At 38.3% G+C, this 16,205-nt stretch overlaps 1 protein-coding gene across 1 annotated transcript in view; it reads right to left on the reverse strand.

Annotated features, from left to right (window-relative positions):
* The window catches only part of Smc1b (structural maintenance of chromosomes 1B), a 55,571-nt gene that overhangs the window by 22,679 nt on the left and 16,687 nt on the right, over positions 1-16,205 (reverse strand). Inside the window, exons 9-14 of the mRNA XM_005379490.1 lie at positions 14,918-15,125; positions 11,865-12,050; positions 10,052-10,231; positions 4,450-4,596; positions 965-1,102; positions 573-689 (exon numbers count right to left, since the gene is read on the reverse strand). Coding sequence (XP_005379547.1) covers positions 573-689; positions 965-1,102; positions 4,450-4,596; positions 10,052-10,231; positions 11,865-12,050; positions 14,918-15,125 — 976 coding nt within the window. The remainder of the gene's footprint in view (positions 1-572; positions 690-964; positions 1,103-4,449; positions 4,597-10,051; positions 10,232-11,864; positions 12,051-14,917; positions 15,126-16,205) is intronic.

Consider the following 16,205-nt stretch of genomic DNA (forward strand, 5'->3'; position numbering starts at 1 on the left):
AAAAAAAAAAAAAAAAAAAAAAAAAAAAAAAAAAAAAAAGAAAATGGGTTGTAGATGTAGCTCAGGGCAGAGGCCTTGGATTCAATCCCAGTTTGCAAAAATGAAAACAAAAACAGAAAACCCGAGGGAAACTTCTTTCCCTCCTAGTGTTAAGGGCAGTGGAGAAAGAAAGAGGTTGTAATCACTCCACTGGGCAAGGAAAGGTTGGAGAACAGAAGACAGTAGCACTGGTCTCTGTCTCCTGGGAGTGGTTCTCAAAAGATGCAAAGTAGCATAAAACGGTGGCGCATGCCTGTAGTCCTCGTACTCTGAAGGCTGAGGCAGGAGGATCATCATGAGTGGGAGGTCAGCCTGGCTACATAACAAGACCCTGTCTCAAAAAACAAAAACAACAACAAAAAAGGATGCAAGGAAATTTATTTGGCAAATCTGTAAGACTTAGCTTACAAGTAGCTTCTGATAAGGCGTTGCTGCCTATGTCAGCCCTTGCTTCAGCACATAGTCAGGCAGTCCTCAATCTGGTGTCTGGTCTGGAAGTACAGACATTTAATAATAAATAGAACATGCATCACCTTATCTATCTTTTCTTGAAAATCTTCAATTCTTTGTTGTTGTTCTCTGATTCCTTCACTCAACATAGCACACTGAGATTCAATGTTTAGTAGCTCACTTTGTAGCTGCGATTGCTCCTAATAAGAAGAGAGAAAAGTTCCCTTTTTAACACGGCTACTCGAGATTTATACAGCGAGGCCCAAAACACATGGGTGTCTTTCAGAATAAGAGAGCTCATGAGGGAAGATGACTCTGGCACAACCAGGTTATAAGGTTACACATCATTAAGAATAATCAAAGGACTGTAATAATCTGAATCAGGGCAAAATACCTAAAAATGACATGCTGGTCTATAATTCCTGAAACTCTGTTCTGGTTCTCATTTCCATCAAATTTTAAGTAGGTCACCTACCTGGTGTGCAGCAGCAAGGTGCTTCTTTTTAATTATCTCCAGTTCAGTCTGTGAATATCTGAGTCGTGTATGAGTTCCCTGTATTAGGGTCTGTATTTGCTTCAAGTCTGTTTCCTTGCGGAGTGTCTTCATCAAATCCTAAAAAGGAAGAGAATTCGAGCATTTTACCATACAAAAGGTAAAATGCACCCCTTTCGAAGTGCTTTGCTTTCATGGAACAGTTCACTGATTTTCACATATAGGCAGGCCCATACCCTATTTCTGTCCTCAGATAAAAGGCTGAGATTACAGGTATAACCCTCCACGCCAGGATTTTTTTTTTTTGAGACAGGGTCTTTCTATCTTGCACGGGCTGCATCAAACTCCTGCCTCAGTCTTCTGAGTTGCTGAGACTACAAGCATACACCATCACACCAGTTTGTTACATACTTTTTTTAATCTCAAGAAATTCTTCTTGTAATAGATCATTTTTTCAATTAAAAATCACTGGTGGTATTTTAATTTAAAAAAATTTTTTTTTTTTTTTTTTGTTTTTCTCCGGTACCGGGAACCGAACTCACGACCTTGTGCTTGCCAGGCAGGCGCTTTTGCCGCTGAGCTAAATCCCCAGCCCCCTTAATTAGAATTTTATTCAAGTTATATACTAATTGAAGAAGTTTTAACCTATATAGTTTATCTTTTCTTTTAGTTGTATTTTTCTTTCAATAACACTTAGTTTTCCAATGTTGCTACTTTGCCCTGATATTACTTTTATTCCTTTTACAAGCAGACTTTTTACCATTTTTAGGTGCTATTTGTTTTGTTTTGTTTTTGAAATAAGGTCCCACTATGTATTCCAAACTACCCTAAAATTCACTATGTACCCCTGGATGGCCTTGAACTTGAGATTCTCCTGCCTCAGCGTCCTGAGTGCTGGGATTACAGGTATATACCATGATGTCCAGGATATTTTTAGATACTATTTGATAGGACTGAGAGAAATTAAAGATTTCTATTAGCCCGCTCATCATCTTGTTAAATCTAGTAGCTTTTAAAGTACACTCTTAGCTGAGCATGGTGATGAACACCTGTAATCCCAGCACTCGGGACACCGAGGCGGGAGAACTGATACAAATTCAAGGCCAGCCATGGTGAGAGTAGTACCTACTTCCAGATTTTAACTAAAATGATTTTAGCATTTCACTAAGTATTTTGAGTAATTCTGTAAGTTTTTAATATAAACCATTTTATTTAAATAACTTCTACTAATTACTCTTCTATTTAGTATATTAATTGGTATTAGCTGCTGAATTTTATATAATGTCTTTTCTATATCTGATCATATGACTTTTGGGTTGTATGAGGTATGATTACAATAATACAATGAATGTTAAAATTTTTTTAAATTATTGAATTAAAAGACACACTGCCATTATCCTACTCCAAGTATTACAATTCGAACACACTTATTTCGTCACTGTGGCCACTTTCTGAGGCAGTTCTGAAAGTCCTGTTTCTTGAGTGTTAGTTGTGCTGTTATGGCTGCTTCAGTATCACAAACCAAAATATTTACTTTCCATGGTGATTTTGACTTCAGAGAAAAGACGAAAGTTGCATGGTGCCAGATGTGATGAATAAGATGGATGAGGACATACTGTGTTTATACGTGACAGACACTACCATTAACATTTAATAAGTGGGGAGATTAAAAATATAGTGAAATTTTTGTTTGTTCTTGGGGACAAGGTTTTGTTACACAGCCCAGGCTGGCCTGAACTTGCAGTAATTCCCCTGCCTCAGCCTCCTAAGTGCTGGGCTTATGCTTTTGATGGGATAGAGAGAAATTATAGGCATGTGCCACCACGCCAGGTTAAATGTTTAAGTTAAAACATTTAATACAGTAAAAGACATTTTCCATTAATCCATTTGAAATACTCTCCTTCACTTCAAAAACTCTTATCCCACTGTTCTTCACAGTCTTTTAAAAATTTTATAAATGTAAGCATTCACCTTCTCAATCACCATTTGTAACAGGTTATATACAGTATTTGCCAAACACAATTTTGAAACACGCATTTGTGTACAGATCGCATCTCCCATTAAACAGCTCTTCATTCCTCCCTTCTCCAGCCCCCAGCAACCACCATTCAACTTTCTATCTCTGAATTTGACTTCCTAGCGACCTCTTATTAGTGGAATCCTAGAGTTCTTTGTGACTGGTTTATTTTATTTAAAAAATTTCCTCAAGGTTTTCCATGTTGCAGCAAGAGCCAGAACTTCCTTCTTTTTAAAGGACAAGTAATAACCCATTGTGTGGAGCCCAAGTCACCATCACCAGGGTCAGGTGAGACACAGGGAACTCAATGTGGACGTGGATAAGAAAAAGATGCATTCTGAGTTGCTCATCTTCTCAGAATTCTCTCTGTGCTGAGGCCTGAATCTGCGAACTCTTTATAAGTTGAACATATTTATATCTTAGACTAAAACATAAAATGTGGTCTTACACTTACAGAAAAGACTAAAACTAGTCAGGTAACCTTGTCACAGTATCTCCCTGAATCAAAAACTGTTATCTTTGTACACAAAAGTTGAAGGTTAACTAGGAAAAATGAAAACATAATCTGAAAGCATTCTTCGGACTTGGTATCTATTAAAGGTTGATATTTTAAATAAGTGGAATGATGACAGTATTCAATAACTGTGACTTTTATAGGGTTATAATTCACTCTAGATGGAAGCATTATTGAATTTCTTTTGTGATCTTCAGAACTAGGTCTACACATGACATTCTTTTATTTTTCTTTTTTTGGTACCAAGAATCAAACTTAGGACCTTGTACTTGCCAGCCAGGCAGGCGCTATGCCACTGTCATATGCCTACATATGACACATTCTAAAATTCAAAAGTTATAAAAGTTTTATGATTTGCCTACATAAAGGTTATACCTGCCTGACACAAAGAACCAAGTAAAATGTCAAACATAGCTGGCAATGAAAAGGAATAAATTTTTGATATACAGTGTGTAACAAGACAAATGTCAAAAACAGGCTGAGTGAAGAAATCTTGACGCAGACATACTCCCTAAGCCCACTCCCAGGAAGCTTAGAAGAGGAGAAACTCTAACGACAGGAAGTGGGCTGGGCTGGCAGGCCTAGAGGCCCAGGGACAGTGACAGGCTGTGAGGGAGCACAGAGGAGCTCTGTGTGGTGACAGCAATGCTACACACAGTTGCCAAAACCTACTGACCTGTCACTGTATGTAAGCTTTATCCCAATAGGGCCAACTGAAAATTCAGAGAAAATACAACTCGTATGACTAAGGACAAATTTATTTGTTACATACATAATTTCTAAAATAGGCAATAAAATAACAACCCAAAGCTAAACATGCACTGGAAATTAGCAGTTCACTTTTTACTTTTCTTTTTACCTAAAAAAAACACCTAGCTAGTTTAAAAACACAACTGTGTTCCTTAATGGTTTGAACCTTGTATGACATGGATTCACCTTTAGCTCTTGTGCCAGCTGGTTTCTTCGGTCCCTTAGATTCTTTAACTCTTTTTCATCCCAACATCTAGCCTTGTGTTTTAAGTCACTTGATCCTCCAGAGATGACCCCGGATTTTAAAAAGAGTGTTCCATCAAGAGCTACTGTCTGTAAAATTAAAATATTTTACTTTGGAGAAATGCACGCGAAAAGATAAGAATAAGGACACAATGTGGCAATTTTTACAACTGAGAATTTTTAAATATATAAAAAAATTTACTGGGTTTAACTAATAGAATATCTAGTTTAGGAAGGAATACATAAACAAACCACAAACACAAAAGTCATTTAACTAAGACCCAAAGCAATTCTTGGCAACAAATTAGCAATAATTATCAACCTCAAAATGAACTGTGTATTAGTTCCAAATATATTCAATATTGAGAAGCAAACACTGAGACTATTTACACTTAGTATCAAATAGCTTGCATTACATAATCCTGTTTTGAAGATCCTGATGTATATGTTAATGGCACATTATGAAAATGGCGTATTATGAAAATGGCCTTACTAGCTGGGGTTGGTGGCACACACCTGTAATCCCAGCATTTGGGAGGCTGAGGCAGGAGGATTGCCACAAGTTTGAGGCCACCCTGGACTACACAGTGAGTTCAAGGCTGGTCTGAACCACATGGCGAGACCTTACCTCAAAAAAAAAAAAGAAAAAGAAGAAGGGAAAAAACATTAAGAAATCAAGAGGCTGGGGATTTAGCTCAGCAGCACAGCACCTGGCTGGTAAACACAAGGTCATGAGTTCAATTCCCAGTACCAGAAAAAAAAAAAATCAAATAATGACCACACTTCCCTTGAGTTACACACTAAGCTGCACATGTCATGTTTTTTTTTTTTATTTTTATTTTTTTTATTTTTTGGTTTTTCTCCGGTACCGGGAACCGAACTCACGACCTAACTGTCATGTTTTTTAAAATCACTATACTGTATCTTGGAGATTGTCCCATACTTGTACATAGACAGCCTGATTCTTTTTTAGAAGTTGCACAGTATTCTATCATATGGGCTTTATTTCTTTATTTATTGAGATAGGGTCTTGCTACGTATTTCAGGCTGGTCTCAAACTCTTCGTGATCCTTCTGCCTCAGCTTCCCAAGTGCTGGGATTACAGTTGTGTACCACCATGCCCCAGTTCATATGGACTTTATATTTTCATTTAACTAGTCTTATATAGATGAGTTGGTCCCAATTTTTCCTAGTACACACAATGGTTCAGCAAACACACATCATTTCATGAAGCTGTAAGTTCACCTATATCTAAGTCCCTATAAAAACAATAGGTAGAACTGCCCTTTACAGAGATGTAAATTTGGACTTTCACAGCCCTAAATAGAAGAGCCTCTCTCCCCATAAAATGTTACTGAACTTTTGATACTGGTCAGCCCGACAAGTAAAAATAATACTTCAGAGTAGCTGTAATGGATATTTCCCACAGTACGGTATAAGTGAGGCAGAACGAGTGTACATATTTCCTTTGATAAAAATAATTTGTGTTTTATGTGTGCGTGCATGGGTATTGTTACTGGGGACTGAAGCCAGGGCCCTTTTTCATTTTTAAAAATAGGGTCACATTAAGTTTTTAAGTTCCCCAGGCTGGGCTCACATTTGCAATCTTCCTGCTTCAGCCTTCCACAGCGTTGGGACTGCAGGTGTGTATCACCACACCCGGGTGTTATACTCTTTGCTCATCTATTCACTGTATTACTATTCTTTTCCTTATTGATTTGCAAGAAATTTTGCTCTTTGCTATGAGTTGCAAATATTTCCTCCCCAATTTGGCATTTTTCCTTTGATTTTGCTTATGACTGTTTTTGCATTGGGAGAGCCAAACCCAGGCCTCACAAATACCAGGCAAGCATTTTACCACTGAGCTATATCCCCAACTCTGCTTATGATAGTTCTCGCCATGCAGGAATTCATTATGTCAGTTTTTCCACCTTTTATAGTTTTTGCCACACTGAAAAGGCTTTCCTATCTGAGATTAAGAAAAACTTTCCCTAAAAACTTTTATAGTTTCACTTCTTACACTTACAAGTCTAATCTACCTGGAACTTTATTCTCAAATAAGGTGTGAAATGTAGAGAACCCAGCAGTAGAGTAACAGGTAGTTTTATTCACTTTTTGCTTGAGGTTTTTTGTGGTTTTGTTGTTGTTCTGGGAATTGAGCCCATGGTCACACATGCAGCACAAAATGCTTGCTCCTCTGCTGAGTTACATCCCCAGTCCTGTTCAGTTTTTGAAAATATGACTGTTTTCACAATTTGTGGAGCCACTTAATGACATTTTTCTGGGTCCATTTTAAAAGGGCAATGTATAAAAAGATCTTTCTGTATATGTTTTAAAGTAACAATTAATTTGTCTATGGGTGCAGGAATCAAGTAAGTGTTGTATCTCTGGAATGAATGATAGAATCCATGAAACAGACAGAATAATCACATGTGCATAAAGAGATTCTAGGTTTTAAAATACTGATATAGCAGGCATTGTGGCGCACACCTGTAATCCCAGCACTTGGGAGGCTGAGACAGAAGAATCCCGGTGACTTCGGGGCCAGCCTGGACTACACAGTGAAATCAAGACCAGCCTGAACTACACAGTGAGGCCCTATCCCCCCAAAAATAAATAAATAAAACATTGATATGTAAGGTTTTTTTGTTTTTGTTTTGCTTTTATTTAAAAAAAAATAACAAACCCTTGTGTTGAGGGTTGACTTTCAATAGATCGTAGTAAGAGCTTCTCTGTTACATATGAAACCCTGACCCAGAAGCAGGTCGTCTACGAATGGTTTAGCGCCAGGTTCCCCACAAACATGCGTCCCATGACGGTCAAGAAGGCAGCCCCCCTTATGACTGCACCCCATTTCCCAGGACTAAGGGCTCTCTGCACTGGACCCTGGTCCCGACGTGTGGATACATGTTTTAAAAATACTTAAAAATTGAGTTATCACAAAAATATGGTACCCAAATCATGGCTAGCAGAACTGTTGCAATTTATATTAGGTAATTTATATGTACTATAGTCCACAATTAAGCCAAAATATTTTCTGATGTCACAATGTTCAAAGAAGATTTTAAAATATGATACTGTCTATGGAAAATCAAAAGCATAAATTTTAGGCAATGATGATTTCTATAAAAATGTGAGATGTGGCTGGGGATATAGCTCAGTAGCACAAGAACCTGCCTGGCAAGTGTAAGGTCCTGAGTTTGATTCCTGGTACCAAAAAAAAAAAAAAAGTGACATCTATCTATTGTTCTAACCAACCCAAAACAGAAAAAATACAAAGTCCCTCAAATGTAGTTAAGATACCAATAAAACTGAGTTTTTCAAATACCAAAAAGAGTAAGACACAAACTAAAGAGATAAAGCATGTTCTTATAGACAAGAAACTAAATATTTATTATGTGAAGAAATAAATGGCTTTATGTTCATATGATTTCAACTGTACATGTCTTTAAAAATCAATTGTACAATGTTTTAGAAATAAAGTCAATTTTAGTATAATTAGGCAGCAAAAATAAGGAAGAGATTTTCGTATCTGATTCATTACTCCTGCTTAAGCTTAATATGTAGAAATCAATGACAGAGATTACTAAAAAAGTGATCACATCACTATTATTGACAAAGCACCAAAGTGAATGATGAGTTAAATTATGTGAGGAAAATGAATGAATTTAATGCTGGAAATCCTCATGTCTCATAAGAATAGCTTGCTTTGTATTAATTTGTAATTCTGGACATTGCAGGTAAATAATAAAATGACCGCTACATATTTAGAGCTATTTGCCATGCACTCTCATAGCATTATACTTGATGTTACTTAATTTAATTCTCAAAGTCCTATAAGGGGTTTAGAAGCTTGCTTGATTACTAAATTACTAAGTAGCATCTCTGGTCTTATTTTATAGTTGATACCCCTTGGTGCTATTTCTACTTTATCATAAATGTAATCATAAAAAAAACTTAGATAATTTGAGGAATTTAACACTGCTCAACTAAATACAGACTATTCAGATGTAACAATAATGTTTATTTTACAATTGTACAATAATGTTTATTTTAAAAACCAAAATTGTTTCCTTGAAAGACAATCATTCAGGAAACTCATTTCAATTATTCTATTATATGTTTAATTGTATTAAGCTTTGACATATAAAACAGTGCCTCCATTAAATATGTAAGAACCCTGTGTTTACATACAAACAAGCAGCTAAAATCTCTTTCTGTTCAAAAATATATTTAAGCTGTAAACCAGGAGGACCTTGCACAATACCTGCAGAGACTCATTGGAAGCCATTCTTCCCCTGACAGTACAGGCTGTGGTGGAGGTCCGGAGAAGTCTGCAGCAGGATTCCTGCTGCCTGTGCTGACAGTTGGGGAGAGGACACTAACTGGTTGTGGGGTCCCAATGCGATGGGAGGCTGGAGAGAAAACACTACAAAAAATGGCTTTCACCCCAGACAGCTCACTTGATTTTTGACAACCCTTAGGCTATAACTACTTGTTAGATCCTTCGTGTGTATCTCTGTCTTCCTGAGAAACCACTTTGAAGATACCACCATGTATTACAGCAGTCATTGATATTTTCCTACTAATCTATCCATAACTCTCTAATGTTTGTATTGTTCCTATCCTATTTCATAAATGGATCCATGTTTATTATTATGTGTTTCCTACAACAACCATTGAGAATTATTGAATGATTATTCAGTAGGTCACTCAGGTATAGTTCTACTTATATTCTTTAGAAGCCACTTTGAAGATACCTAAGTATAGTACAACAACTACTGATAATCTCCTACCTCTTTTGTCTGTAACTCACTATCATTTGTCTATTTGCTTTCCTGAGAAACTATCTTATAGATAACAATATGTAAAAGAATAACCATTGATAATTTCCTACCACTTTGTCTGTAATTTGGTAAGCCCCTCCTATTATTATGTTATCCTTCTTTTACTCTTTAAAATAAAATAAAAAATATATATTTACTATATAGGAAAGTGCAGGGAAAATCTGGGATTTAGCAAGAACACTCATTCCATATAAATTGAAATCAATTACCTCAGGATAGTATAATAAGTCTAATTTCTAGCATATAATGCCTGATAGGAAATGCTACATAAGTGGGTTTTTTTTTTTTTTTTTTGGTACAGGGAATCAAACTCAGGACTTTGTGCTTGCCAGGCAGGTGCTTGTGCCACTCAGCTATATCCCCAGCCCCAGACATTATAAAAACTACTGAATCCGGGCGTGCTGGTGCACACCTGTAATCCCAGCACTTGGGAGGCTGAGGCAGGATGACCATTGCGAGTTCGAGACCGGCCTGGGCTACAAAGTGAGCTCAAGGCCAGCCTGAGCTGCATAGTGAGACCCTGTCTCAAAAAGACAAAAACCAAAACACAAAAAACCCTACTGAAGTGATAACCATCTTGGGTTCTATGTTAGTTTTCCTTATATATATAAGAAAGCATATATACATGTGTGTGTAGTGGTGTCTTCTAACTACAACTTCAACTTAACCAAAGGTGCAACCCAAGTTTCCTCTCTTACTTTTCGTCTTTCGGGTCCATCGAATGCAATACGTCTTGCTTCTTCCACAGTCTCACAGACAAGACCATTTCCACACACAAACTGAATCACTTTCTTCAGCTGAGGAAACTGAGTCTTTACAACATCAATCATCATTTTACAGCCTTTAATCTCCCTTAGTCTTTCATTGATTGGCTTAATCTGAAAGGTTTAAAAATATTTCATATATTAGTTAAATTAAAATACAAACCAAATACTCATTACATTCCCATAAAATACAGAAGCATAAAAAGCCCCACAGAAACACGACAACAAAGATTAACAGTAACATTTATATACAATCCAAATTGGACAGGATGCAAGAAACTACATTCATGTGTCTCATGTAATATTTCTCAAAAATACAAAAATGTACAAGCAAGAAGACGTAACTTCCAGATTAGACACTGTTGAATCTCCTTTATTGTCTCAACAACTAGCTGGTACTAAACAATAATAAGAATAAGTGCTTCATGCTCTCCAGATCATAAAATCTAGGAGAAAATAAGACGAAATTGGATATGTGTCAGAAGACCAGCACAACACTATGGAAATTCAAAAACCATTCTAGGCATAAATGATCAAGAAAGACTTCAGACCTTCTTAGACATGACTTTCAGGCTGGGTTTACAAATCAAAATTTAAAAAAGATTGCAATGTGGAAGTATGATCTCACTTTTGCTAAACAAAAGAAAGCAAAAACCCTATAAGTAACAAAACTATATATATTTAGGGACATATATTTATATATACACACATATATATATTCACTTATATAAACTGAGTACATGGGAAAGCAATTTAGAAGTACTTAGTATAAAGAAATGGGCACTGAGAAGAAGTACAATATTTCTTTATACTTGATACAGTTCTGCATTCGATTTAAAAAAAAATCTACTTTGAAAAAAATCTCAAGTAAGAAGTGAGTAAAATAGGACTGTAACAGGCAGATAAAGTCAGGTAAGAAAACTTAGTGAGCAGAAGTATAAACAGAAGCATAGCAGCACAGACGGCAGTGCTGCCGTGAACACCAGCACTAGCACTTGCTGAGCTCGTCCTCTGCACAGGTGTTGCACCAAGGGGTTCGCACGTAAGGTGAGGACTTTAGTTCTCCACTTCATAGATAAAGAAACTAAAGTTCAGAGAAATTAGGACCAAATCAAGAAGGTTTAGGAGTAGGGCTAAGAGGCTGGCTCAGGAAAGTCCAGCTCTAGTGCATGAGCTCTTACCAGGCAGGCACTCTGCCTGCAATTCAGGGTTCTTGACTACCAGCCCAAACTGAACAATCTTCCTTAGAAGGCAAAGAAAAATCACTGATGGATACCAATCATATAACAGAATTCTGGATTCTGGATATGCTAATGCATCTCAATAGATACCCCAAATCTCAAAATTTAGCCTTTTCCACCGAAAGCTGACAAATTGGACCACATGTTTATACATGAGACTGAGTTGGCCTTTTACCAAAAGACTACACGTCTTTTGCATTTCCTTTAGTTCTCTATGGAATGAAATATATTGTTGGCCAGTAGGTAGAGTGGTGCACTGACTGAGCCATGGACTCTAAGGCAGAATTGTGGCCAAACTGAACTAGAAAGACATGATACGTTATTGGGAAAGACAGCAACCAAGAGACATTGCTCGTCTACCAGTCCACTAACACCAGGCACCTGGCTGACTGAGTGCTAACAGGCATCCATACACAATTTTTTCCAGTGTGGCTACAGTTTTAGGCAAGAAAGATAAAGAGACAAGATTTGATGACCGCTCAATACCAAAAGTACAACTTTCTTACATCGAGGTAATCTAGAGCAAGGAATGTCTCGGGTTCAGCCCTTTCCTCCTTCAGAAATCGAATGCAGTCTTTGGCCACCTTTTCAGAGGTGACCACGATGGCTACCATGTACCGACCAAAAAGCTTAGTCACAGCCAGCTGGTACTTCTTATGAATAGGGTGACACAGGTCAAGCAGCCTTCCAAACTGCACGGGTTTCAAAAGAGAAGAGAAAACAAATACATCAGTGAGAAACATAATTCTTTGCTGTCTAATAATAAAGCAGTATACACCAAAATGACTAACTTTATGGAATTACACATATACTGGAGTCTCACTCCAGTGGAAGTAGGTGTCAATCTGAAATACCCATTTAGGTGTGTCACACTTCATTTAGCCTTACTGAAGTATTACAATTTTTTATAAAAATAGTTATTGAATAATATCCGTTCATTTCTTTTTTCACTTAGAAAGAATCTCTTAGGCACCTACTACATTCAGGGACTGAACTAAACATTACTAAACAAAACAGTTTCAAATCTCATAAAATTTTCAATGTAGAAAGAGAGAAATGCAAAAATAATCAAAAGGATGTACAAAGCAGAGCTAGATATGGTAATAAAGTTCAGATTGTTTTAAGGGTACAATCAGGGACTAGGCTGGCCTAAGGAATCATAACGACCACCACCCAAAGAAGTGTTATTTCAGCCGAGGTTACACAAGCGGCCAAAGCTGGGTGCAGTGGCAACCCCTGTAATCCCAGAACTCTAAAAAAACTGAGGCAGGAGGGTTGCAAGTTTGAGTCCAGCCTGGGGAACTTAGTGAGACCCTGTTTTAAAATAAAAAACAACAAAAAAGGTTGGGGGTGTAGATCAGTGCAAAGGCCCTGGGTTCAACCCTTAGTACTGCAGTACTGCCCGCTCCCACTGAAAAAACTGACTGAAGTTAAAAAAAACTTTACTAGAAAATATGTGGGTATAAATCCTGACTCAATTGCTCCTGGAATAGCTAATGATTTAATTTTATATTTTTGGACTCTGTTCCATTTGATGTTTTACTATAGGCGTACCAATTTTCTTATGACAATAGATCATCGTCTTCCAATGTTTTTTTTCCCTCTGTTTAAATCTCTTCGTCTTTTTCTTCTTTGGGTCAATAATTTTATTTCTGGCTGTGTATCCTACCCTTCAGTACTTCTTATTAGTCTATTATTAATTAAATTTACTGCCAGGCATGGTGGCGCATACCTATAATCCCAGCACTCAGGAGGCTGAAGCAAGAGATCTTTGCGAGTCTGAAACCAGCCTGGGCTACAAAGTGAGCTCAAGGCCAGTCTGAACTGCATAGCAAGACCCTGTCTCAAATAGGCAAAAAAAAAAAAGTATAGGCTTTTATCTATAATAATGTTTAATCTTGTGTTCTTAGCTCTATGTTTTTAATTAGTTTTACCTCACATCTGAATCTGTTTTTAACGAATTCAGGCTCTTATTAAATTGTCTATAGCACAAAATACAGGAAATTTTCTCCTGTACCATTCTAAACTTGGCCCTTCTAAACGCATTAAGATACGTTCTCTTTATTATTACATGCATCTGTCGCTGTTGTGGTGATTCTCCCTCATGTTCAGTGAGGCAGCTGTTTAGACCTTTGACTTGCTGTGATACAGAACTTCTTGGCTCCTTTCTCACAGAGCTAAGACAGTTATCTCCTCTGAGCAACAACTGAGAGTACATACAGTACTTCCTGTTCTGCCCACATTCCTATCACCTAAGGACTCAGAGGGCAAGTTTATGTGAGAGCTCGGCCAAGGGTCTGTAAGAATACACTCTGAATATTTGGTTCTGCCTTTTCTGCTGAGCTTTGTGTTACTCCTTTGGGGTAGGAAGACACACCTCCCTTTGGACAGAGGTCTTCAGTATGGCCCCTCAACTTAAAGAGGAGCCAGGGGTCTTGACTTCCACCAGAGAGCACTAGAGGTTTATGTTTCCTGATTCATCTGGTTTAAATCTAACTCTCCCCAGTTAGACGAGTAAAAGGAAACAAATACTGTGTCCCAGTTTCCTCCTCAGGCATACTCTGGATAACAGGTGTGAATTCTCAGGAATTAGTTAATTCATCAGTTTAACTTAAGCAAAAGTTCAAGGTCACTGCCGTTTCCTCAAGTTTATGGCATTAGGTTGTTGGCTGTTGAACTATTTTTATTGTTGTTGCTGTTGTTTTGTTTCCTGACTTTTGTCATTCTATTAGAAATTCAGGGAATGAGATTCTGTGACCCAGCCTTCTTCCTGAATCATTATCCAGAAGTCAAAGCCAACATTTAAAGAGATAGAAAAAAAAGCTCTAAGGAGATGAATAGCTGGGTGAACAGAAACGTAGGAAGTAAGCTACAAGAGCGTTTACCACGGAGGCCCATGACAGACGTTCTGAAACAGAGCAATGGCCAACAGCGCCAAACACTGGAAAAAGTGTCACAAAATAAGGAACGTCAGGACACGCTGGTGTCAGTGACAGGAGTCAGATGCCAGGTCCCTGACACCACAGGAAGTCACAGTGTGAGGCGGGCATCCCAGCCACATGGGAGATCACTGTATTCTGGCTGGTGAAATACATGTAGGAATCCTGGGTTCAGCCTGACTTAGAGAACAGAAATATGCCAAGAGTATCTGCTCAAAATATTTTTGTAAGGAAGTGAGACCATGAAGAACATGAGGTTTGCTGTCTGTTTGGGGGTGCTCAGACTGCCTCAGGATACCCGAGTCCCTCAGGGGTACTGGTCCACATGTGGGTTGCTGGGCACTGCCTTAACATCATGCTTCTCCCCAGTAAGTACTCACCTACAAATACTGTGGAAAGTTGTTTTCCTCTTACTCTAATTTTACTGTAATATTTACATAGGAATAAAACTGTTAAGTACAAAATGCGAAAGATTTCTGAAATACCTCAGTACCATGAAAATAAAACAGAAACAGATTTTCTGATCTGAGATCTCATCGTGATAATATTTCTAACCCCCCAAAAGATTATTTTCCCCAAAGGAAAGAGCACAGTCCTTCTGCTTTACTCATTGTAGTTACCACGGAATCTGGGTACAGTCTTTTAAGGTTCTCCAGCACTTCTGCTCTCTTGAGCTCACGCTTTCCCTCATGGCTATCAATTCCAGCATTCTGCAAGTCACTCATGATACGATTCAATTCTTCATTAACTTCAGACATTCTTGCTTTTGCTTTTCCAATTTCATCTACCAGTGTTTCCTCTTGCTGTCTTTTCTCATCCAAGAAGTCCCTACAAAGCAGCAAGAAATTATAGAGCAAAAAGATAAACCAAAACTTAAAAACTACCAGCTGCAACATACTCTTGTCTGGGTTTGCAAAAGAACACAGTAGTGCTCTACTGATTTTTAAAGGATTAAAAAGTATAATACAATATATCTAACACAAACCTTGGGCAAAGACCTCTTGATCATTCTTTATTGATTAAAAAAATACATTTTTCTAAATAGTGAAAAAATAAAGACAGCTAACTTTATCTGTTTGTTTGTTTTTGGTGCTGGGAATCAAACTCAGGACCTTGTACTTGTCAGGCAGGCGCTGTGCCATTGAGCTACAACCCTGGCCCAAGACAGCTACCTTTAACCACAACAATCATCATACATTTAAAAATAAAGGAATTCCAATTAAAAAGAAATCCTTATCAGTGGCACAGCACCTGCCTGGGAAGCGCAAGGCCCCGAGTTTGACTGCTGGTACTAAAAAAAAAAGAAATTCTTAGTGGTAATCTAGGTTGTATTAGCTTTTACAACATAACTCATCATTTCTTTATAAAATACCAATACTAAAACAGATGTTAAGTTTCATCACTATTTCGCATTTATATTTTCAAATTTTAAACATTGTGGTTAAGTATAAACTTTAATGATCTATAATGTAATGAAAACAAGGGTATGAAAATACTGCTAAGTCTTGTGGCCGTTGCGAGGGGGAGGCCAAGGGGAGAGGGCAGGGGGACCAAGAGGGGACGGCTGCCTTTGATGCAGCACTGGGAGAGGCAGACCCTGGGTCTGGTTCTCGGGGGGCCCAGGGCGGGGTGGGGGGTGGGGGCGGAGAGGGCTCGTCTACTGTATTCATCTGCTGCCACTGTCGGGGGCTGGGCCACCTTGGGAGGGACTGCCCTGGGAGGCCCCCTGGGCCATGCCCTGTGGGGGTGGTCACTGGAGGTTGGGCTGCCCTCTGGAACAGGGGCCCTGGGGCTCAGAACCCTCCTACCAGCTGGTCCAGCAGGAATGAAGAGGCCCCGGGCATACTCTGCCTTCTCTCCCTGACCGGACTGCTGTCTCCAAGGAGGAGCCCCACAAAATCATGATTA

Source organism: Chinchilla lanigera, unplaced genomic scaffold, assembly GCF_000276665.1.
Source record: "Chinchilla lanigera isolate Chin_1 unplaced genomic scaffold, ChiLan1.0 scaffold00012, whole genome shotgun sequence".
NCBI classification, from domain to species: domain Eukaryota; kingdom Metazoa; phylum Chordata; class Mammalia; order Rodentia; family Chinchillidae; genus Chinchilla; species Chinchilla lanigera.